The sequence below is a fragment of the Drosophila subobscura genome, chromosome O (genome assembly GCF_008121235.1).
Source record: "Drosophila subobscura isolate 14011-0131.10 chromosome O, UCBerk_Dsub_1.0, whole genome shotgun sequence".
Classification (NCBI taxonomy): Eukaryota; Metazoa; Arthropoda; class Insecta; order Diptera; family Drosophilidae; genus Drosophila; species Drosophila subobscura.
In genome coordinates, this window is record NC_048533.1 from 17,067,127 (window position 1) to 17,089,993 (window position 22,867).

Consider the following 22,867-nt stretch of genomic DNA (forward strand, 5'->3'; position numbering starts at 1 on the left):
GTCTGGTCCTGTGGGGCGGTTGCTATTTTAGCAAATTTTCGCCAAGCCAACAAAAGCGCCGCACCACATTTGGGGCGCCACAAGCGCATAAATTGTACAGCCAACAACAGCAGCAGCAAAACAGCAACAACAACAGCTAGACAAATTTATGCAATGCCATGGGGAGGCATGAAGCATGAACTCAGGGTTGGGGCAGCAGCAGCAGAGGCAGCAGCAGCCGCTGTCCCCCCAAACAATCAACGAGCAAATGTTGCACGTAATGCGACAGTAAAAATGTAGCCAAAACAAAAGCGCAAAAGAAATGTTGACAGCGGCTACCAAAACACAACAAAAAAACACACACAGAGAGGAGAGAGCGAGCTACAGAAATGGCAAATAAAATTGGTTTCGCTTTCTGCCCTTTAGGAGGCGAAAAATCTCATTAAAGAGCAGATCCCATATGCGTAGCCCCTGCATCCGGAGTCTCAGGAGTCACACAGTCCGTCAGGAGACAATCGAATCAACTGCTTTCCAGCTGCACTATTAAAACTGATTTATGCCTGCCTTCAGGGTACTGCTGCTGCTGCTCCTCCCTGTCCAAGACACACCCACGCGTTGGCAAGCGGCAAACGCATTGCCAATTCTCGTATAAATGGGCAAGTCACGTGATGGTCGGTAGTGATTCTGATTTGCCAAGCCCACAGGCCCATAAAAGGTCAATGTGATTGACGATTCCAGGGGTTTATAGGGGGTTCATAAAGGCAGAGGGAGGGGAAAGAGAGAGAGTGAGTAAGCCCATGGCAGCAGGCCTGGCCAGGACCTAATGAACTGAATTATGTGTTTTTCTTTTTTCTCAGAGCTCTTTTCATTAGGTCTCACGATGACAGATAATGCACGATTCATTGATTTGAAAAGAGGATTATAGTGAACAGAAATTAAGTTGAGGCATGCATCGAGTGTGCCCGAAAGACTATTTTACTTTCTACTTAAATTTCATTCGCTGAAAACCGTTCACTAATCTAATGAATAAAGAATGAACTAAAATATAATAGAGTAGAGTAATGTATGTCCATGTCTTTATGTACTTTATCTACTAATTAGTAAGAGCTTTAGGAATTTAATCAATCATTTCTGTTCATTACTAAACCCATTTCCAAGAAGGCAGTGGAAAACATATGTCAAAGCATATATCCCCCGATACGATACAATAAACAATTATTTGCCCTATAGATGCAGGATTTGCATATATAATTTGAATCTGTATGTACGATCTTCTGTTGGCTGTTTATACTCTTTTTCTACTTTGCCCTTTCTCCGTTACTTTGAGCACCGTTATAAGTGTCATTTGAACTTTACATTGCTGTATTCCTGTCTGTGAAGGGAGAGAGAGAGAGCGAGAGAGTACTTGCTGAGTGAGCGGAGCGCCGCTTAGAGAGCATCTTGTGAGCGAGGCAATTAAAGCTTTCGTTGAACTTATTACTGAGTGCAAGTGAGAGGCAAATGTCATTTGCCTATTCCTTTGCTGTTAGAAGAGTGATGCGAGAGTGCGTAAAGAGATAATCATAGGAGCGAGACGATAAGAGCTGTCATCGAACGTGGTACGGAGTGGAAGGAAGATGGAAGTCTCTGTAAACAATTGGCAAACAAAACGCTTTTACTCTTCGTTTACTTTTCATGGAAACCCCATCGATGACAAGCACTGCCAAGCCGCCCACAATTTTAATGAAGTTCGTTTTCTCTTAATTTTCTTTGGCTTGTGTTCCAATGATAGCCGTACGACAAGTTGGCTTTTATTTAAATTAATTGACCCCCAGGCACTTGTCGTGATAGCAATTAGCAACGTATTTTCCTTCCATCTCCAGCTCGGGTTTTTGCTTTAGCGCTCCAATTAATGGAACATTGAGTGGGGCTTTGGCTTTTTCGTTGATTAAGTAAGACTTCGACTTCCGCCATGTCTGAGTAATGGGATGGATGGATCATGGATCATGGCACGGATGACGGGTTTGAGCGCAGAGGGAGGGCCTTTTCATGACTCAACTGCCACATGTAAGCTAATTAAAAGAAAAACGTAAAATTTGCTGCTAAACATTTTAGTATCTATCCCTCTGAAAGACGCCCCCGCAGTCGTGCTTCTGTCTTTGGTTCTCGCTTCGCCGTTAAATTTCAATCATGAATCGATGCCGCTCCGTCTCTTTCAATCGATTTTACAGCCCCCAGACGTACATATCGTAAAATCAACTGAAAATTGAATGAAAAATTCATCTCACAAGAAGAACAGCAGCGGCAGGCAGCAGCAGGGCCCAGTGGCATGCAGCGGCAACTGCTGTTCGGCTGTTGGGTTTTCCATCGTGCAGTTGGGTTTTCCACTCCACTGTTGCTGCTGCTGTTGCGGCCAATAAATTTAAGTGACATGCATTTTTCAGCGAGTACCCGCGGGATAACTTTACTCTCAGCATTCCACCAGCAAGGCAGAGCTCTACGGGTTCTACGGAGAGCGAGAGACGAGGAGAGGCCCGGAGCTGGAAGATCACGCGAGACTGATATCATTAAAAGCGACATCCTCATCCTCACTTCCAGGGGTTTCCTTTCCACCCTCTGCGGAAGTGTTTTCTGTGTACTCTGCGGGGTAAAAATAACTCCAGCTTGCCAGCCAGCCAGCAGCAACAACAATTTTATTGAGTTTTGTGTCTAAAATTAAATTGAATGCCCCCGAAAAATTGTTTCGAGGTTCGACAATTTTTCACGTCCCTCTTGCCAGATGTGTGGCTGTGTGTGAGTTTGTTTGGTGAAGATTTACTCCAACCAGCAACCACTTTAGTCGATCCCCCTCATGCCCATTCCCTTCCTTTCCATTCTCTGCGACATTTTCCGGCTTTCCACCCGCTATTTCGGCATTAGGCTGCCTTTATTTTTAACAGCTCATTTGCCCCGGCACCTTTTGTGTGTGTGTTTTCCGATCAGAGTGGAGTGGTGTGTGGAGTTTTGCCCTTTGTGGTTTATTCAAATATGTATTATGGATGGACGCATAAAAAGTGAGGCAGCCGCAGCAGCAGCAGCACGAACAGCTGAGGCGTTGAGATTATGGCAAATGTTTGACTTGAACTTGAAAAGACTGGGAAAACAGACAGGAAAACTAAACGACAGTGGAGTGAGAGACGGAGAGATGCAGAGATGCAGAGGAAGTGAAAGCAGTTCGAGATATGTGCCATATCCGGCTCAGGGTATCCTGGACCTATCCCATTCCCATGAACCGTCGTCCGACCGTAAAGACTTTAAGTAAGTCGTTTTCTTTTTTTGTCTCTCGTTTTTTTTGTCTTTCCTTTTTTGGAGTCACTCGAATGCTGCCTGGGCTGTCTGCCTGCCACTCGGAGATCTACAAATTGCCCACCCACCCCAGAGCCATGAGCCATGAGAAGAGTCTCTTCAATTGGCCCTGCCTGGAAATGCTTGGGTTTGCCCTGGGCCCAAAGCGACCAATTGAGTTAGCATTGAATACAATTGAAAGACACTCTGGGTGTACTCGAAGTACTGGCTCTGAGACCCAAAACGGGTTTTGCACATTTCGTGGAAGAAACTCTCAAGACGCGAGTTGAGTGCCGACTCTTCTGCCCCATAAGTGCCCCCCCGTTGTGGCATATGTTGATGTTGATGTTGGGTTCGCATCGATCAGTGCTAGTGCTAGTCGATGGATGGATGGTTTGGTTTCTTATTTACTATTCATTGGAATTCATTCGAAGCGAAAGGGAGACACGAATGGGTATTGGTAAATGGCTGGCAACCTTGAACTATGGCTCTGAAGCCTGAGAAAATGGTTGTCATTCACTGTGGAAATTTACCTCCAAAGTTATGGCTCCAATCAGTGTTGGTTTATGTGCGTTTTGCACACTGTTTCCGCTGCAAAAGAGTGTTGCGAGCCACGTACTTGAGCGCTTTCATGGCTTCCATTTAATGTTTATTATCCATAAAGTCATGGCTAAGGGGAACCGCAGCTTCCTGGCTGCAAAAACCCACTCCAAAGAGTGCCTCAAGTGTCGCTAATTGGCAGCCAGGAATGGGCAGCAGTCGGGGACCGGGACCGAGACCGAGACCTGTCTGTCAAATCAAAGTCAAAGCAGGGCTTAGACTTGCAATTGAAACATAATTCGCATTTGCATTTGCATTTCTATTTGCATTTAAAGTTATGCAGGCTGCAGCTCTATAAATACTAATTAAATGCTTAGCCATCCACGACACGATGTTCTGCGTTTGTCTGGCACTGCAACGAGCACTTGGCCAGGAGTCTAGTGTGGAGCCAGGAGTGTCTGCCCCTTGTCTGGCACTGGGTACAGGGTTCAAGCAGCAGCCGTAATGCATTTTGCATTAACATTTTTTTATATTTTTTTCAGGCCAGGCGACAGGCCAGGCCGTGAAACAATGCCGCGAGTGGGCCTACAGGGACACTTTACACTCCACGCTCCACTCCACCCGTATGCAGGGAGTGCCAGCCAGTCTCGTCGACTTTAAAGGAAGGAGGCGGAGGGGCAGAGGTTTGAGTAGGGGCTGGGTATTAAATGTACTCGGGGGCTTCTTTTTCACAGTTTATTTTGTTCCAAAAAAGTTCACATTTTCTTGCCTTTGACACGTGCTAAAAGTTCAGAAAAGGAAGAAAACTTTTGCCGTGAAGTGGCGTAGACAACAGGAAATGCTGCAGCAACATTTGGCAACACTTTTGCCTGATGAGCTGGAGAAAGAGAGGAGAGAGGAGCAGGAACAGGAACAACATCACCGAAAGGGGATGTTTCTTGAGGGGCAAACAAACAAACAAAGAAGCAGCAGGGCAAGGAATTCCCCTAAAAAACAAAGCAGCCAAAAGACGGGAAATATTTCCCAGGCAGGTACACAGAAGAGGGAACAGGAACAGGCAGGGCAGGGCAGGGAAGCGGCACGAAGTCCTTTGGCTACCCCTAAACACAGTCGCAGTCCTCCCTCCCTGTCCCTGGGAACCGTGCATTCCTGTGAATGAAACTCAAGGCATTTGCACTTATCATTCATTTCTCATGTATGAGGCCGGCCTCCGCCACTCTGTCACTCTGCTACTCACTCATCGCCTGCCGATTTCTATGGTTTCCTGTGCCACAGGATCACAGGACCCCTTCAAGACGTTGCATTACGTTTAAGGAGCAGAGAAGCCCTTCGCCGGACCGATTGAATTACATTTTGCCCCTCAAAGTAGAGGCGCATCCTTACAGAGTCTTGCGTCAATGTCAACCCTTGAATGGAATTGATTAAATATTTGCATGCCTACTGCTTACCCGAGGCAGATACATGCCAGAGAAAAGATATCTTTCTGTATCTTTAGGTGATAATCATGGCCACTGTTGTGGCTAATTGGTAAGACAATCGACGTTGCTGTTGCCGCTGCACAAACACTTTTAGAAAGTCTCCATCTCGTTCCGTTTCTCCGTTGAACTTATGAACTCCGCTCTCTGCGGCTGGGCTAGATATGATTCGATTGCCTCCACCCCTCACCGTCCATATCCGATAACTGGCGGCCACTCAGGTGACAATTGGCAAGCGCTAAAACGCAGCTCCAATCTAAGCGAATGAGGTTGGTGCATCTAACGGGGAAACCGCAGAGGATCTAGTTACCATCTCCACCCCTTTAACCCCCTTCCCACCAACGTGTGCCACTTTATTTTCGTTCGGACTGGAGACGCCTGCAGCTGCTGCTCTTTCTGCCGCTGTTGCTGTTGCGGTTAATTAAAGCCAGAGACAATCAAACGAAACGAAACGAAACCAAATGAAACCAAAGCGCGACAACATCGACAACAATTTGTATGTTGGAAAGTTGCACATCCGCAGAGGTTGGGTTGGGGCAGGGGAAGAGTCTCGTGACTCCAAAGCAAAGGACACCAAAGTGCTGCGCTGCAATCGGATATAAAAAACTTGCTCAAGTCGAACACAACTTTGATCTGGGTTTATGGGTTCTTGATGCTAGTTTTATCGGTTGGATTCAATCGGAAAATTAACGACTAGCTCGTAGGAAACGAAGCTGGAGATGCTCTATACTCAATCTCTATAGATTAAGCTTTGATTTGCTTAATTTTGCTTTTCAATTAATATAAAATAAATAATTAAATTATACAAAATATTTTGAGCGAACTGGGAAATATATTTATTTTCAATAGGAAAATTATTCTTATTTTAATGTCCAATTTAATAGTTTTTATTAATATTATATTTGTATGGCTATTTTCTCTGACAGCTCAGCTCCTTATTTCTCTTACGGAAGTGATGCTACCTTCTCTTTCTTCCTTTTTAATCTTCTGTTCAAAATCTAGGCTATACGCTAAAAATCAATCAAGACTAATAAGAGTAATCCGTGCTATTAGCTACTTCTATCCGCAGTTTATACATTAAAACTTAATGAAGAGTATCAACATTTGCCAGCGCTTGTCCACAGTTTAATCTTTCGCTGAAATCACTATTTGACTTGCCTGTTAAATAATGGCAGCCAATTTTTAACATCAGTTGTTTGGGTAATCTAAACGCCAACATTCGAGGAGGAGGAAGAATTTCCGAAAGTTGTTTTTCCACAACTGCAGCGCAAAGGCTTTCCCATTTAGAATAATGTCAAGACTCCTCCGCCGATGTCCAGGCGACGATTAGCCATGCTGCATGCAGCAGCATGTGGCAAGGTGTTGGCTGCCTCTGGGTCTGGGGTCTGGGGGCCTGTGCCTCTGGCAGAGTGAAAGGCAAAAATGCTGCTGCACGGTTTTAGCCTCAAGAGCAAGTTGTGTTTTATTTTGTGGGGGTGAGGAGGGTTCAAATTGTGTCAACTTTCCCAAAAATGTTGTCGAGAATGCGGCATTTGATTTGCATGAAAGGCAAAGCCAGTCTACTGCCAGGGCCCTGCCACAAATGAAGTCTATCTTTAGCCATTAAACGCAGACGAAAATATTAAGATAATCAGCAGACAGCAGACACTGAAGAGATGCAGCAGCAGCCAGGAAGTCTTCGAAGTCTGCTCTCCCACAGACTGAGACGGAGACTGAGACGAAGACTCTTATCAAGTGCTAAGAAATCAGCAATTTCGAGGTGTCTGCTTAGGTGCGTTGACAGCCGAGAGATGCGAAAGATGGGGCCCTCCGTTTAGCGCTAATCTCTCCTTCTATCCAGCCGCCTGACTGCAGCACAAGTGCCGGGTCCTTGAGACAGCATCATCAACACTCTCGGAAACTGAAGATGCAAGACACAGAGGGACAGAGGCACAGAGACACAGAGTCTCTGGATGTGGCTGTGGCTCTGGCTGGTGTTGTGTGGCTCTGTGGCTTTGTCTTTGACGGAGCGCTATCTCAAACATAATTATTGCCTCATTATGCGACAATGATGGGGTGTTGTTAATGTCTTTGACAAACATCCCATCGAATGGGAAGGCAAACATTAAACAGCAAACAAACAGCGCACAAACCTTAATAATGAAATGGTAAATAAATTGTAAACGTTTTCTCGACGCTGCTGCTGCGCCCAAAAGTAAATATTTGTACGCCCCATTACACTGTATCTGTATCTCTCTCTCTCTGGCTGTATCTGTATCTGTGTGCATTTAATCTTTGGCTTTCCACAAAATATATTTTCAATTTTACGAGCATTTGTCAGTGTTTTTTGTCCCTTTGGCTGTCAACACTTTGACAATTTTTCCTTTTTTTCACAGCGCACTCAAGAGGACAGGAAACAAACAACCATCAACAGAGCCAGAGCCAGAGCCAGCAACTGATAAAAAACAACGCAAAACACTCACAGAAACCCGAATATTGGAAAAGTTTATGAAATTAAACCGAAAACACCATAATGGCTTTTCAAATACTAAAAAGAAATCAAATGATAAGACGAGTTTTTGATGACTGCATTAGACACGGTCTTGATGTTTATTGGATGATTTTGGTGGGGGGAGGGGATCGTAAAAACAGAGTGGCCGAGCGCCAAAACCCGATACCCGTTTAACACCCAAAACGAAACCGAAAACCAGTTAGTGGTTTCATCATTTTATTATCACCTGTTATCAGCAACAGACCACACACACACACGGACACATTCATTCATGTGCTGTCTGTAGGAGAGTTTACATATTTCGTAATCTAGAAAATATATTGCAGATTTCCCAAGCAAATACAAATCTCTCTCGCTCTCACCTCCTGCTTCAAATTGTACAAATTCCCCAAATGAAATGTTCTTTCAATAAAGAAATTCATTTTGATTTATTGTCTACCAGCATGGGTTATTATATGCGGAGGTAAATGAATAGTTTCCTCAATTTTCTTTGCCATACAAAGAACAGAAACGAAACGAAACAGTTGCATTTCCAGGGCCAACAATGCACCATGGGCAAAGATTCGTTTTAATGCTCAGGTTTTTAATTTGCTTTTCTTTTAATTCAGAATACTTAAGATAATCTTAGAAGTGATTACAAATTCATTAAAATTGCTGGTAAAAAAACTTTTAAAACTTTTAAAGACTACTTGTTTTAATTGTTATTTGTTAATAATTATAAATTCTTTAACATACAATTTTTTCGAAAAATATCATTAAAATTTAACTCTTTTGCTTATTAATAGTTGTGCATACTTTTCAATTATTATCTAAAAATAAAATGTTCCACGAAATCTAATTTGTGGCCCATAGTGCACTGCTTATGCTCACCACCCTTATGGGTTGTTCATTTCAATTAATTATTTGTTGCATTGCCTTTTCATTGGATATTATGACGTTTTTATGTCCCCACACAGAGGAGGAGTGGGAGGAGGCGTACGACTTATTGAAACATAAATTAGGGAACACATGTCCATAAAACATTTCGTAGTCACTTGTCATATCAGCGAAATGTTTCTGATTTACAATTTACGACTTCTATGGAAGAGACACTCTCTCTCCTTCCTTCTCACTCTCGACACTCTCTGTCACACATGGACAGGATGCGGATTGAAATGTGAGAGTGCGTCTGGACCATTCGAATGATAAGGATACTTCAGACTCCAGACTCTAGACTGTGTGGCCCTTAATGGCTTTTCGGCCCATGCCAAATCAATTTACCAGAGCATAAATCAGCCGAGATTGAGAAACCCCAGTGGAGTGGAGAGAGAAAAGCCACAATGAAAAGCGGCAGATAAAATTAACAATCTATTACGGGGAATCAATAAAAGAAACATTAGCAGAGTGGACCATAAATTGTTTGGGGACTGGAAACCCGAAAATAGAAAATGAAAATTAATACGATACGATAATTGAGAGAAATGAAAAGACTTTGGAGCCAATAACTGTCCAGCAGATCATAAGATATTTTATGTAGAGGTTAAAGAAAATCATTAGAAAGATCAATTAATGGTTGAGATTTTTTTACCATTAAAATTAAACAAACTTAACCATAAACCATACAGAACAGCTCAAAATATCATCAGTAAGTCAATAAAAATTATACTAAAGATGCATTTTTTGTTATTAAATGATTTAAACTAAGTTTGTAAATTTATGGAGTAAATATTTCTTATGTAGAACACATCACAAGGCACCTGCAGACAGACAGTTCTGCCACCCCATTATAGGCCCTAAAACTATTTAGAAAATCCCCAAAAATATCTTCCAGAGGTCACTGTGAAACACTATTTGGGTCAATTGCCAGCAATTATGTGCTTAAAAACTAAATCTGACCATTCGTTAAGTGTGGAAATTGCCCAAGTAATTCCCTCGACGGAGCGCAATCATAAGAAAAAGTCTCAAGTTTCTTGTCTTGTTCACACGTTGCTCGGTTGGAAATCTACCAAAATCCATCATTTACCATTGCGCGGCGGATGGATGGACGGGACGGGATGACGGACCATCAAAGCAAAGCAAAACACAACACACATTTTCCCAGGGCGTTAGATAACTCGAGAAACTAATTTTCAACATGTTTTTTGTGTGTGTTTCTCCACTCATTCTCCCATTTTTTCTTCACAATTTTTGCCGCCACATAAAAGCAAATCATGCAGCTCCAAGACGCTCGAGAGAGAGAGAGGGAGAACGAAAAGCCTTTGGCTCCCCTTTTGAAAATTTCGACTGTAAATCAATGGCAACGTATCTTGCAGATACTTGGCTGGCGGCTGGCTGCTGCTGCTGCTGCTGCTCCCCAAAAGTCCCCATAATAATTAAGAACAAATTCATTTACACTTTCAAATGCCGTCAATGGAGGATCGCCTCCAGATCGGTTGGACCCCCTTTCGTTGTTGCTTTGGACCTGACAATGTTTTGAGCGTTGGAATAATTTATTTATTCATTTGTTGTGAATGTGAAATGTGAAATGCATTTTGTATAAAAAACAAGCGACAAACAAGCAGGCGGAACCAGATTGCCGCGCTGTGAGGCGCAGCAACAGCTGCCTGGATGGGAGTATTTCAGATGAGTGGCAAGTTTATTGAACTCTGCTCCGTCCCAGCTGGAGCTGTCCCTCTTGGACTTTGGTCTGTCGCCCTGCTTAGCTCTGGCAATTGCAAAACAATGCAATACCCCCGTACGAATTGGGTCACTGTGCTCATTAAAATCTGAAGCCGTGAACTTTTTTGTTGCTGATCTTTGGGGCCCCCGCCCCTGCTGAACGTTTTATGATTTCATTAATGCAACGCACGCACAAAATGTGTGTGTGCCCCGCCCCACCACGCCTCGCCTTTGAGTTGCATATTTTCTCTTTTTCTCTAGCCCCTAAATGGAGGCTAAACTGCCTCATTAAAATGGCATTGTCCACGGTATGAATTGGAATTCAAACGCCAGGTTGCATTTCCGGTTGTATGACAGTTGCCCCAGCCGAAGCGCCACTCGTCATTCGCCGGATGTTTGAAAAGAAATCGTTGGGAGGGGAACAATATTCAATATTCAATACAGAACAACAGAATTAGAGCCCAAGCACTTGAGCCAGCGAGGGTTGTACTACATTCTAGGCTGATTATTTTGTGTGTGTTTTGTTGCATTGTTGAACAATTATGCGGCATTTCCTCCCGATGCGAATCCATTTGATGACACTTTAAGTACCGGTTGCAGCAGCAACCCACCCTTCCTGCCACCACCCAGAAAATAAAGGGCATAAACCACACAGCTACACAGCCGCACAGCTGTTCCCGTGACCCAGTGTTCGCTCGCAGCCAGAGGGAGAGGAAAGGAGAGCAATTGCAATGCTTTTTCGGTTTGTTTCCGCATTCGCATCCGCAGCCGCGTCACGTCTCATTGACTACTCCAGAAATTAAACAAAAGGCGAATCAGCATTTGACCCAATTGATGGATGGCAGGGGTTCCGGTTTGGGTTCCCCTTTAGGTTTCGATTTGGAGGTAAACAAAAAGAGAGCAACAGCTTCACATAGCCAGGCCAGCAGCCAGTCGTGGAGTACTTTGTTGTGCTTTGTTGTGGAGTAGAACTCTTTTTTTTTATTATTTCTAGATTTTATGGAATAAGCTACAAAGGAAGAGAGGGATTTGTGAATTATTTTAGGGAATTTTTCTGCCTGCGTTCTGCCTTCCAGCAAGCAAAAAGTGTGGCAAAGAAACCTTGGGAATTCAACAGAACAAAATACATTTCCTGGGCATGACTTGATGCTTAGTTTAAAGTGTTTGCTACGAATATCAATAGAAAGACAGAGATGTAAGCTTGAATATTTTCAGCTAACTATTAGCAGATAGCAAGATACATTCGATGTGCAAATTGTCTGTAATTATCCTGATAGCAGGGTATCTAAATGGTTGTAATATACCCCCAAAAAATATCCTTTCTTTTGTCTACACACTCGTACAGCCAAAATCTTTGACATGAACAATCTTTCACATTCCGAATGGTACTTTCTCCGCCTCTGAGGCCTCTGCCACCCCAGAGACTATCTCTCTGCGCCATATCCGTCGCCGGTTTGGGTTATAACATAATTTACGTCTCTTCCGCTTGGGCGGCATTGTAATCATGGCTTCCCCTACACTCCCCCAGCTACTCCTATTCCCAATGCTATCCGGAGTCTGGGCTTGGCTAAGCGTCACAAAAATGCGGCTAACCAACTCCTATCTGGCTCTGCGACTGTGTCTCTCTCCCTCTGTCGAACTCGAACTTGCCTCTGCCTCTGCCTCTGCTGTTGCCTGCCCCGTTTTCGATTTGCCCTAATGTCAGGGCATTGTAATTGCATTTCGTGCTGAACTTCTGGTCCTACACCGCAGACACAGAGTCAAGGCAGAGGCAGCGACAAAGGCAGAGGCAATGGCAGAGAGCATCCCAAAAAAACACGATTTCAACTCTGGAACTTTTTTTTTGCTGCGTGCTGGGATTGTATCTGTGGGCTCCACAATGTAGCCAATATCTGAGAGTCGGCATCTTTGGTGGCCCGACGCCATCATCGTTTTAGAGTCAGAGAGGGAGAGACAGAGACAGAGCGACAGAGCGACAGAGAGCCAGATCTCGTTTGGTTTGCTTTTTGCCATTTGCCTATAGATTTGAATCTGGCCGAGCTTTTGGGTTTTTAATCGCTTTGGGATTGGCTTCTCCTGAACTCTGTGGAACCTTGGAATTAGCCGGAATTGTGGCAGAAACCGCAACATTACACAAAACTCTATATCAAAAGAGATCTCTCAAAGTCTCGTTGCTCTCTCGCTTCGGGCACATCTGTCAGGCCTACATGCGAGCTGTGCCACGTGTGGAATGGTGTGGTACTCGGACAAAGTAACTCTGCCTGTTTTTATATCCGCATCTCTATCTGGTTTTCGGCTTAAGCGTATTAAAGCGACTCTAAAAACACATTCAGTTTCTACCCTTAATGGGCCGCACGCCCCTCAGCCCTAAAGTGAACCTCCAGCTGCTGCTGCTGCTCCTGCAACTGTTCTGTTTCTGTTTCTGTTTCCTTTTTCCATCTCAAGTGGCCGACTGGATTTTCGGGGCACAGACAATCTAATTACCGCTTTCAGTGTGCATTTAGCGTAAATGATAGCCCACATGGCCCTGCGGCATGCCCCGCACACATGTGCGTAATAAAATTGCTGCATTTGGGGTGGGGCACGGCACGGCTGAGCGCGTTCCACCAGCTTCCGTGGCCGAGCCCACACCTACACCCACATCCCGCGGCCACACATTCACCTGCAACGCGTCATTCCCGAGGCAAAAAGAAAACTCTTTCTCTTTTGGGGGCCCTTTTCCAGGTTTAAGTTTTATTTGGGGCCGAGCTTACTGCGTGGCCTCCCACTCCTGTCTGCGAATGGGGGGGGGGGGCAGCCATGACTTGGCAGCCCACGCACTCTGCCACGCATATGACTGGCTCCAGTTCCATGCAACGCTTAAGCCGATCAAATCCAACATCCATGGACTGTACTGAATGACTGAATGACTCTCTGGGTTGACTGACTGGTTGACGGCATGACGCGGCTTAATTGGCCATTACGAGTCGGTGGCGGTGGCTGCATAAGAGGCTCTTGTCTTGCGCAAGTTTCAGGCTTCCAACCGCGAGAGACTGGCAGAGAGATTCATTCTCTCTCCTCCACGGTTGTGTTTCAGGTTTTTCTTGGATAATGGAAAATGATTTTGGTACCGTTGCAGCTTTGTCTATATGCTAATCAAGTGAAAGCAGCCATTCACTGCCCTGGAGAGGCTTTAGAAGCAACAAGTTATCCACAAAAATATTCTATACCCAAAAATGGGTCAACAGGGGGCTCGAAATTCAATCTACACTCTCCTGGAATAAGTTTCTGGTAACTAAATTAGGGAAGTCCCCAAGTCTTGACCCCAAATCCAAAGATTTACGAAAGGATTTAGATTGCTTTTGTGCCTCATGTGTCGCATGTGCTACAGAGTTGTTCAACATCAAGAGATAAACATCCGAAATGATGTCAGTCAAGCTGCCTCTGCCTCTGTCTCGGTATCTCCTCTCCACGCAGTTTCTCTCCCCACTAAAAACAAAAACATGCTCATGTAACAACAACTGAAAACACTGAAAAGCCCAGGCAAAAGCAGAACAAAAAGAGTATCTGAAAAGAGCACAGACAAGGAGGGTAGGGAGGGGAGGGAGTGGCAATCAGAGCAACGTGTTTTGTATCTAATGAATTGCGGGGCGGGAACTGCTGCTGGAACTTCTGCTGAAACTGCTGCTTCTGTTGCATCGTTTAGTCGGGGTAAATGCCGCAAACTTCAGTTATAATTACAACCAACAATGAATAAAAGATACGAGTAATCGTGAGGAGATCACGCGATTGTTGGGCGCGTTTCGTCGCTCTGCTAAGGGACAGGAGAACCCGAAACGCTAGATGGATGCCAGGTGGTGCTGAAGGGTGGAGGGAAGGGTTTATGGATTGAGCAAAGGTGACAACATACAAGGAGTCAACCCCTAAGGGTTGGGTGTGTTTTAATAATGAAAGCAAATAGAACCGATTGCTGGTTATTATTTATTAATAACAATATTGATTTTGCCTTGATACAAGCTTCTTCATTGCTCACATTTCTTCGAGTTTTATTTTTCGTTGCACAAGCGAAGAGTGTCAAAGAGAATGCCGGAGAATGCTAGAGAGCATTAGAGAGTCACCCTGGGAGTGCTTCCCTATACGGAAAGCGTGCCCACAGCTGATTGTTAACATCTCCTTAAGTTGGAGGAATATATTATAAATCAAATCAAACTTTGAATTCATTCACAGCTCACCCCCAATACATACTAGTACCAGGTATTACCACACACTGTCAACACACCTTGGCCCACCATATCAGGAGGCCGGTGTAAACATGTGATAGGTGCTGCTCGTTCGATAAGATATCCAAGAACGAAAGCCTAGACCATTATATCATAAATAGTAGAGACGATAGAATCTAATGTTGGACTAGCTATTGACAAGGTTGCGCCTGTCGCTAAAGGCAGCTGCTGCTCCCGGTCTTTGAATCAATTCCCGGGATTAATTCCCATGCAATTACGGCGCTGCCACACCCCCTGGGACCGTAGGGTACAGTACCTGGCCCTTGTGATTAATTTGCATATGACATGAGCCACGATATGATCAGAGCGCATCAGCTGTGCCTCTGTGCCGCTACCCCTCCCTGACTCGCAGGGGGATAGCAATTTTTTGGTGAGGGAAAAACTTGTTTTTGAGCCACAAACAAAGCAATTTTCGCACTGACGCGTCCTCCATCCAGGTGAGAGCCGCAACCCGACAGAGAAGAATTATGAATGCAGCGCGCTAAGGGTGGTTGAACGGGTTGCATGGTTGCATGCAACATAGAGCGTACATTTTGGCAGCACCATTTACGGTGTCTCTCTTTTGCTGTCTCTCTGCGGTTTACAATGGACGGAACGAATGTTTTACCTGGCAGACGAGGCAGGAACAGGAACGGCGACAGGACTAGGGATAAGGGACAGGGTCAGAAGCGAGTCGAGTCGAGTTGAGTCTCTTGGCTCATCTGTCGCCCGGCATTGCGTGATGTTTGCCTGATGAATGAGAGTGAAAAATGAAACACAAGTTGCTGCTGTTGCAATCAGTCGTCCGGAAATCAGCACAGACGGGCAGCGAGACAGAGAGGAAAGGCAGGAAGGTACATAGGAAGAGCACTTCCAGGTGAGACAGTCAGACAGACAGAGAGACAGTCAGACAGTCAGACAGGAGGGACATTAAGACTGCATTATGAAACGCCGCAATGGGCGACAAAGTGTTTCCAATTTTGCCCTTCCCTGTGCCGTGCCTCGCCCCATGTGTGCCATGCGTTTATGTAATGCCTCTCCCTGTCCCTGGGCCCGGACTGGAGACCCTTAAAGCTTCCCCCAAAAACGAAGAACGAACGAGGAAAAAGCACTTGAAGTTCTGTCTCTCTGGGCAGCAGAGAGAATTCCCAGAAACAAGTTCGAGACGAAGATCTCGAGGCAGGAGGCTGAAAATTCTGTGAGAAATTCCAATGGTAATGCAAGGTAATGGTCGCTGGATTCCCAGGCTGCTGCCTCGATGCTGCTGCTGCTGCTGCTGCTGCTCCGCCCTGCCCCTGGGTTCACGTTGATTAGTGACGCTGTTTACCTGTGGCATGATGCTCGAATGCTCGGATGCTCTGAGGCTGTTTGTGTGTGTCTTTGTGTACGTGTGGTACAGGTTTGTGGAACGAATCTATAAACTGAAATCGCATGCTGCCACGGCCCGAGAGACAGATACGAGCGAGACCCTGCGTCTGTGTGTGTGTGTCCGTCTGTGTTTTATTATAGTTTTACCAATGGAAATTCCAACGCACAATTTTCGCAGCACTTTCCCCCTGTGCTCTGGCCGCGTGCTGTGTCCTAAACGCCCACGTTTATCCTGTCCTCTGCCCGTCGCCCTGCTATCGCCTGCCGTCCAGCTTTTCGGGTTATTCACAAAAACACGTTGCTTCGGCATTTAATTGAAATGCCATTAAATTTCCACTGATACTCGCATGGGGAATGGCGGCCCTGGGGGCACAGCACATTCTCTTTCTAGCTGCCACATTTCACATGCAAATAGAAGCGCTCGAAACAGATTAGAAAGTCCAGCGGGATGCCACAAGTGGCTGGCTGGGCTCTTAAATGCTTAATGCGGGTGCAGCAGTCGCCAAGAGGTGTTTACGACAGGCTTTTAGGCAGACTCGAGAGACCCTTCAATGGCCCCAAAGTGCCATTAATCAAGGCAGCACGAATCGGATCCCATGCGACACTATCAACTGCGGTTCTCCCCTCCCCAACTTATAAATGTTGCCTAACCAGAGAGTCAGCTTGAAAGGTAAACAGACAAAGCCAACGACAGACAGACAGATAGATGGACAGACAGACAGACACATCAATTTTAAAGTTCTTTCATTCTTGTATTCTTTGGTTTACAGAATGGAAAAGCGCAGCGCTTCAAATCCAAACGAAACAGCAGCTATCCGAATCGTTCGTCTTCGATCTTTCCAACCTATCGAGTGGGGCTGACGCTCTGTGAGTGGGGCTGTGGCTGGGTCTGGGGCTGGGGCTGTGGCAATGGGGAGTCGGGGAACACATAGCTTAAAGTTCATTGACTGAAAAGGTGCGTTCTTCTTCTGACTGCGGTTGTCGTTCTGTTCCTCTTGCTGCTGCTGCTGCAGCCGCTTTTGCGGTTGCCTAGAAATTCATCAAAGCTCCGGCAACAACTTGGACTCCATTTATATTGGCCATTTGGTTTTGGTTCTCTGCGCCCGGCTAGCGAAAACGTGCAAAAATGCAGCCTGTGCTGTGCAGCCCCGATCCCCGGCCACGATCGGCAATCAATCTGCAGATTCCAGTCAGTCGCGAGGAGAGGCACGCAACAAGTAATCTTTGCCTTTGCCTCTCTCCTGCTGCTGCCTCAGTGTGTTGGTTGCCGTTGAACTTGTGGCCTTAAGTGGATGCTGCTACACTTGCACCGAGTTGGGTAAACAGCCACACAGCAGAGGAACGAACAAAAAGCTGCCTCAAAAGTATTATCTAAAAGGCAAGAGATACACAGAGCAGAGAGCAGCAGAGAGTAAATATTATACAAGCCAGAGCCAAGTTTGACTGGGGAACTGAGGTTATGCAAGTATGTTCCCTAAGAACTAATATGCAGAGACTAGGAATTGGTCTCGGAACTAGTGCGTATAATACCCCGAAACCCAGAAAGGTTCAACGTTTTTAGATATTTAAGTAAAATTGTGTATCCGTTCGCTTATGGAAAATGTATACAATCATACCATCAACACTCGAGGATCGCCACATAGGAATATATCCTATTGGAAGTGGATTTTTTATTATATGTATATCAAAAAGTTAGTCTCATTCCCTTATTGCAAAATAAGAAACATCCTTATAGAGTTTCTTTAAGCCCTTCCTTCCTCTGCAGAAAACTCTCAGATTCAAAGCCGGCACTGGGACCTGGTCTCCGTGCTTCATCTTGTTTACGTGCAGACGATGACAGACGCGTCTATTTATCTGCATCTCTGTATCTGGCGGGTCTTTTGCTTGGTTGGTTTACATTTCGGTTTTGCGCTTCAAGTGAGAGAAAAATGTTGGGAAAATAAACAAAACAAACAAAAAAGAGCCAGCCACAATTCCAGCCAGAGGATGGAGCGCACCGATCCCATCCGAACGGAGATGAACTGAAGTGGATTGGCCCCAAAAAGAAAAACAAAACCTAAGAAAAAGGGGGGCCCCTGGGCAAACTTTGGGCTGCAACAATCAAATGCTCATCAGCGCACTTGAAAATAAATGCGTTTAAGACAAAAAGAGAGAGATACAGATACAGATACGAGCGGGCAGAAAGCAAACGCGCTACGAGTATCTGTATCTGTATTTTTTCCTTGTTTCTGTTTCGTTTTTTCGTATGTATCTTTCCTTTTTTTTTTGGCTGAGCATTTTCATTGCTGGTTTTATTTTTCGTTGGCTTGTTTGTTTAGTTTTGTGGCAGCACACACACACACACACACACACACACACAGAGATACTCGCAGCAGACAGAGACACGCAATGGCAGCTAAATGTTGCAGGTGGGAACAGGTTTTGCTGTGTTGTTCGGTGTTCGGTGTTCGCTGTTCGGTGCTCAGATGCGGGCCATATCTCTCTTCTGGTCTTTCGGTTTTGGGCTCTGTTGCCGCGCGCGCGTTATTTATGCCCCACTGTGGCTGTAATTACAAATTTTTGTTTCCTGCAAAGCCTTTTGGGCATGTGTGTTTTGCTGGATGATGCCCACGCTCGCTCGCATGTGGCAGATACAGACATGTAGTACTTCTGTGCTACTAAGTATTATTCTAAGTACTGAAAGAGAGAGGCGGCGAGAGTACAAAAAGCGCCCGCTGTGCATAAACATTTCTTTGCTGCTTGATCAGTCCGGTCACGTAGCATATAGTAGCATATAGCTGACACTGCAACATGTTGGCAGATCGATTGATGGCTAGTTAGGTAGAGTTTGAGGGCCAGAGCCAGGCAGGGGCAGAGGCAGAGGCAGCCAACGGTAACCGTTTTCTGCGGAAAGAATTGCAGGAGCCAGCGAGCGACCGGCTGTATCTCACGCATGGCTGCTCTTTGGCCACAGCTACAACCACTTCCAGCCCCCTTTTTCGGAACGGAACGGAGTGGCATGGTGGAGTGGAATGGTAGTTAACATTTGCCACAAATGGCGCGATGTAATGGCATTTCTAATATGGGCACATTAATGACTAGAGCAGACACACAGGTGAGATGAGGGGTTGCTGAAATTCCATTGCCATTTGCAAAATTAACAACCATTATTGCTCTTTGTGCTCTTGTTCTTTATCGAGCTTCAATACCTGAGCAATTAGTGCGACATTTTGTGGCACAAGCAGACGCTAAGGCAGAGTCAAACCCAGAAGCAGCTGTCCCTGTGCCTTGAGCAGCTGACAAGCTGCACGGCACGGCACCCAGAGAGCTATGTGGAGAGGGGGGAAGCAGTAAGTGAGTTCTTGCAAAATGACAGCTGACAATGGATGGGCCAACGCCACGTACTCCGCCTTCTGCTACTCCTCATGTAATCAAAAAACAAAACAAAAAACACAAAGGAAAAATGCTGCAGTCAGCGTCGAGCCAGTCAGGCGTCGAGATTTTCATGAAATTATTGAACGTTTTCAAGTGAAAAAATTTATTTGGATATGCTAGCGAAAAACGATAAAGTGCTGTGCACGCTGGAAAAATGCACACAATAATGGAGAACCGAAATTTGGGTTCAAATAGTTTTACAGTCACTGCATAACCTGTTGCCGTTGTGCCACACAAATCATTATGGCGGGGTGGGTGGGAGAGAGAGTGGGGCACATAAATGGCCATTCGTGTTAGCCACAATTTAACACAAGGTCGCGAAAAACAATAAGCCAAACGACTCGAGACTGCTTATCTCTGTACTGCTTTACTCGGTACTGCTTTGCTTCGTACTGCTTTGCTCTTTGTGTGCTCCGCTGTAATTGTAGTTGTTGGAGGTGCTCGAAGGAACTAATTGTGTGAACAGAGGCCATGGCGTGGGGCTCTGCCATCTCTAGCTACACCCACAAATGGGGAACAAAGCGGAGGAGGCGACAAAATAAACAAGGTGTTAATTTCTACATTTTCTCTGTGTTCCCGAGAGGCCTCTATTAAAAGATACCCTTTAAGTGTAAGGGGGTATATTCATATACGGTATGCCTGCGTAGAGAAGTGCTACCTTCAAATATACACTAAATTTAGGTTATTGAATTTGATATTGAAGAATGCAATTTAGCTATTGGAATTGTAGTTAAAGATTTAATTATTTTCATTGCTGTACTCCATGTCCCCATTACATTGTTTATCCTGTAGGGTAAATGTAGGGTATGTAAAGCTTCGCCCTAGTCTCATCTCAGGTTTTGGCTGTTTGTTTTTTCTGTTTTTCTTGCGTCCTCTTTGTGCCTGTGTGCAAATTGAATTTCCGACTGAGTTTTTGCGAAAGCAGATAAGATTTCAGCACGTTTCATGCTACCGCCGCCTGTCCGCGCCACCCACACACAGAAGCAGCAGCCCCGCCGCGCATACAGAGCAGTGCAAGAGGTGGGAGACGGACAGAGAAGAGAGAAGATGACAAAAGATAAGCACGCCTTTGATAACGCACTTGACTTTGCCATTCCCCCACTCATTCGCCTTTGCAATGAATGGTGAATGGGCATGTGGACAGTATTCATATTCATAATTGTATTCATTTAATTAAAGGGAACACTTTGAGGCTGGTGTAGAGCCTATTCAGAGATACTTACGAACTGTGACCATTTTCGGATCGTAGGCACACACGCGCCGCTCCACGGCTGCTATCTTGCGCTGGACTCGCCCGGCCCGCTCGCCTACCGACTGCAGGTCCCGCTGCAGGTCGTCGAAGATGTCGCTGGCGATGAGCACCAGGCTGGCCAGCTGCCGCAGGGCATTGCTCAGGGTGATGTTGCTGATGGAGTCAAACTCGTGGCCGGAGACGACCTTCGAGGAGCCGGCGGTGGGCGAATGGGGGGCGCTGGCATTCCGCGCCATTGCCGGACGCTGCTGGCTGGGGTGCCGCGAATTGGGCAGCGACTGGGAGGCACGCCCAGTCCCGTGCGTCGGCGAGGTTGAGAGGAATTCCACGTGCTGCTTCAGCTTCTTCATGGGCAGGGCCGCCGGTGGGTGGGGCTGGCCGGCTCCGTCCTCGCCATCCCCGTTCACGTGCACCAGCACTCGGGTGAGCGAGGGCGAGGTGGGGGAGGTGGCCCGGCAGTCGACGGCATCCGATCCCGCCTCTGGCGACTGCTTGTTGATGCAGTTGTTGTTTTTGCACTTGCCGGGCGCACAGTGGAAGCGTGTGGAGGCATGCCCAAGGCTGGCGGCAGTGGCCTGGGCCACATTCACGGGTTGCACCACGCGCTGTACGAATGGCATCTCTTGGCTGCGCTGCTGCTTCACTAGCTGGTGCTCCTTCTCCTCATTGACTTGGGGCACTGGTCACGTACGGATCGGGCACTAGATTCATACCACAAACACACACACACACTAGCGCTGCGTCTGCCTTTCAGCCAAAAAAACAAAAAGAGAGGCGCACTAACACACACACAGGCAGCGAGCACGGAAACTGGTCAAACAACTTCTGGGCTTGAATCCTCCGCAGCTTCTCCAGTGGTCTGCTCCTATACCTATTGTTGTCTGTTTTCGGCTCTCGGCCGCCGCATAAATTCCTTTGCTTTTGGCCGTTTTCTGTGTTTTGCTGCACACGCACACAAACTAGTTGGTCGCTTGGGGCGACGCTGCCGCTGACTGGCACTGGTTTAATTGAAAGCAAGCCGGGACCGGCGTTTGAGGCAACACTGTGAACTGGTTTATGCTCTGCACTTTACACCGCATTATGCATTAACGTGGTCTAAACTCAACTGAACTGAACCGACACGACCCGACAACAAAACCAACAACCAACCAATTTACACGCCGTACACGATTTTGTAATAATTACGCTTTAATGACTCTACTCTTTTTATTGCCGGTACGTACGCGTGTTCGCCCGCTCATTCGCAACTTTCAAAAGGTGTGGACGAAATCAAGACCGATAACAATCCGCGCGCACGTCTTGCTCGTTCGCCGGTCAAAATTTAGTGATGATGCCGGCTGGCGATAGAGCTGCACGATTCTCGATACTGCCAATTATCGACTGCCGATTTTATGCTCACTATCGAAACTGTCACTATCGATATAACTATTGTTATATCGATAACAAAATTTGACAGCCCTGACCAAATACGGGCACACTTGAAAAAATTACAAATAAATAAAGCGAAAATATAGAATTTTTGTATAAAATAGAATAAATTAAAGAAAAAGTTAGTTTTTAGATAAATCAGCAGCATGCCCAAGTACTATTGCGACTATTGTGACACCTACCTGACGCACGACTCGCCCTCGGTGAGAAAAACACACTGCACGGGCCGCAAGCATCGCGACAATGTGAAGTTTTACTACCAGAAGTGGATGGAGGAGCAGGCGCAGCATCTCATTGATGCCACCACGGCGGCATTTAAGGCAGGTAAAATAACGAACAATCCGTTTGCTGGCGGACCCTCATCGGCGCCGCCCAAGCCATCTGGTGTGTCCATACCACCGCCCAATATGGGTGCGCCGCCGCGTCCGGGCATGCCCGGCATGCCGTTTATGCCGCCCATGATGAATCCCATGATGACGGGCATGCGTCCACCGCCGATCATGAATCCGATGGCAATGATGGGGCCACCACCGCCGCTTGGCACCATCCCGGGTGTCCGTCCGCCCATCATGAATGGACCAAAGTGACAAAAACGCGACCCGCCAGAGAACAATCAAGATCATCGGCACTAATTAAGAGCTGTAGCATAAGTAAACTCAAATTCAATACATATTTAAATGTACTTTTATATACAAAGCAAACATAAATCGTGAAATTTAGCAACCAACCCAATTCGAAGAGT

At 46.0% G+C, this 22,867-nt stretch overlaps 2 protein-coding genes across 5 annotated transcripts in view; one reads left to right on the top strand and one right to left on the bottom strand.

Moving 5' to 3' along the window:
• The window catches only part of LOC117898435, a 40,837-nt gene extending 18,811 nt beyond the window's left edge, over nucleotides 1-22,026 (bottom strand). For 2 of the 4 annotated variants that reach the window (XM_034807829.1, XM_034807828.1), the window contains exon 1: nucleotides 20,669-22,026. In XM_034807829.1, coding sequence (XP_034663720.1) covers nucleotides 20,669-21,317 — 649 coding nt within the window. In that variant the 5' untranslated portion in view covers nucleotides 21,318-22,026. The remainder of the gene's footprint in view (nucleotides 1-20,668) is intronic. The other 2 variants (XM_034807827.1, XM_034807826.1) reach the window with 2 other exon arrangements.
• Nucleotides 22,027-22,163: 137 nt separating this feature from the next.
• LOC117898446 (U1 small nuclear ribonucleoprotein C) lies at nucleotides 22,164-22,857 on the top strand. Its single transcript, XM_034807853.1, has one exon. The coding sequence runs from the start codon at nucleotides 22,272-22,274 to the stop codon at nucleotides 22,710-22,712; it is 441 nt and encodes a 146-aa protein (XP_034663744.1). The 5' UTR covers nucleotides 22,164-22,271; the 3' UTR covers nucleotides 22,713-22,857.
• The last annotated feature ends 10 nt before the right edge of the window (nucleotides 22,858-22,867 follow it).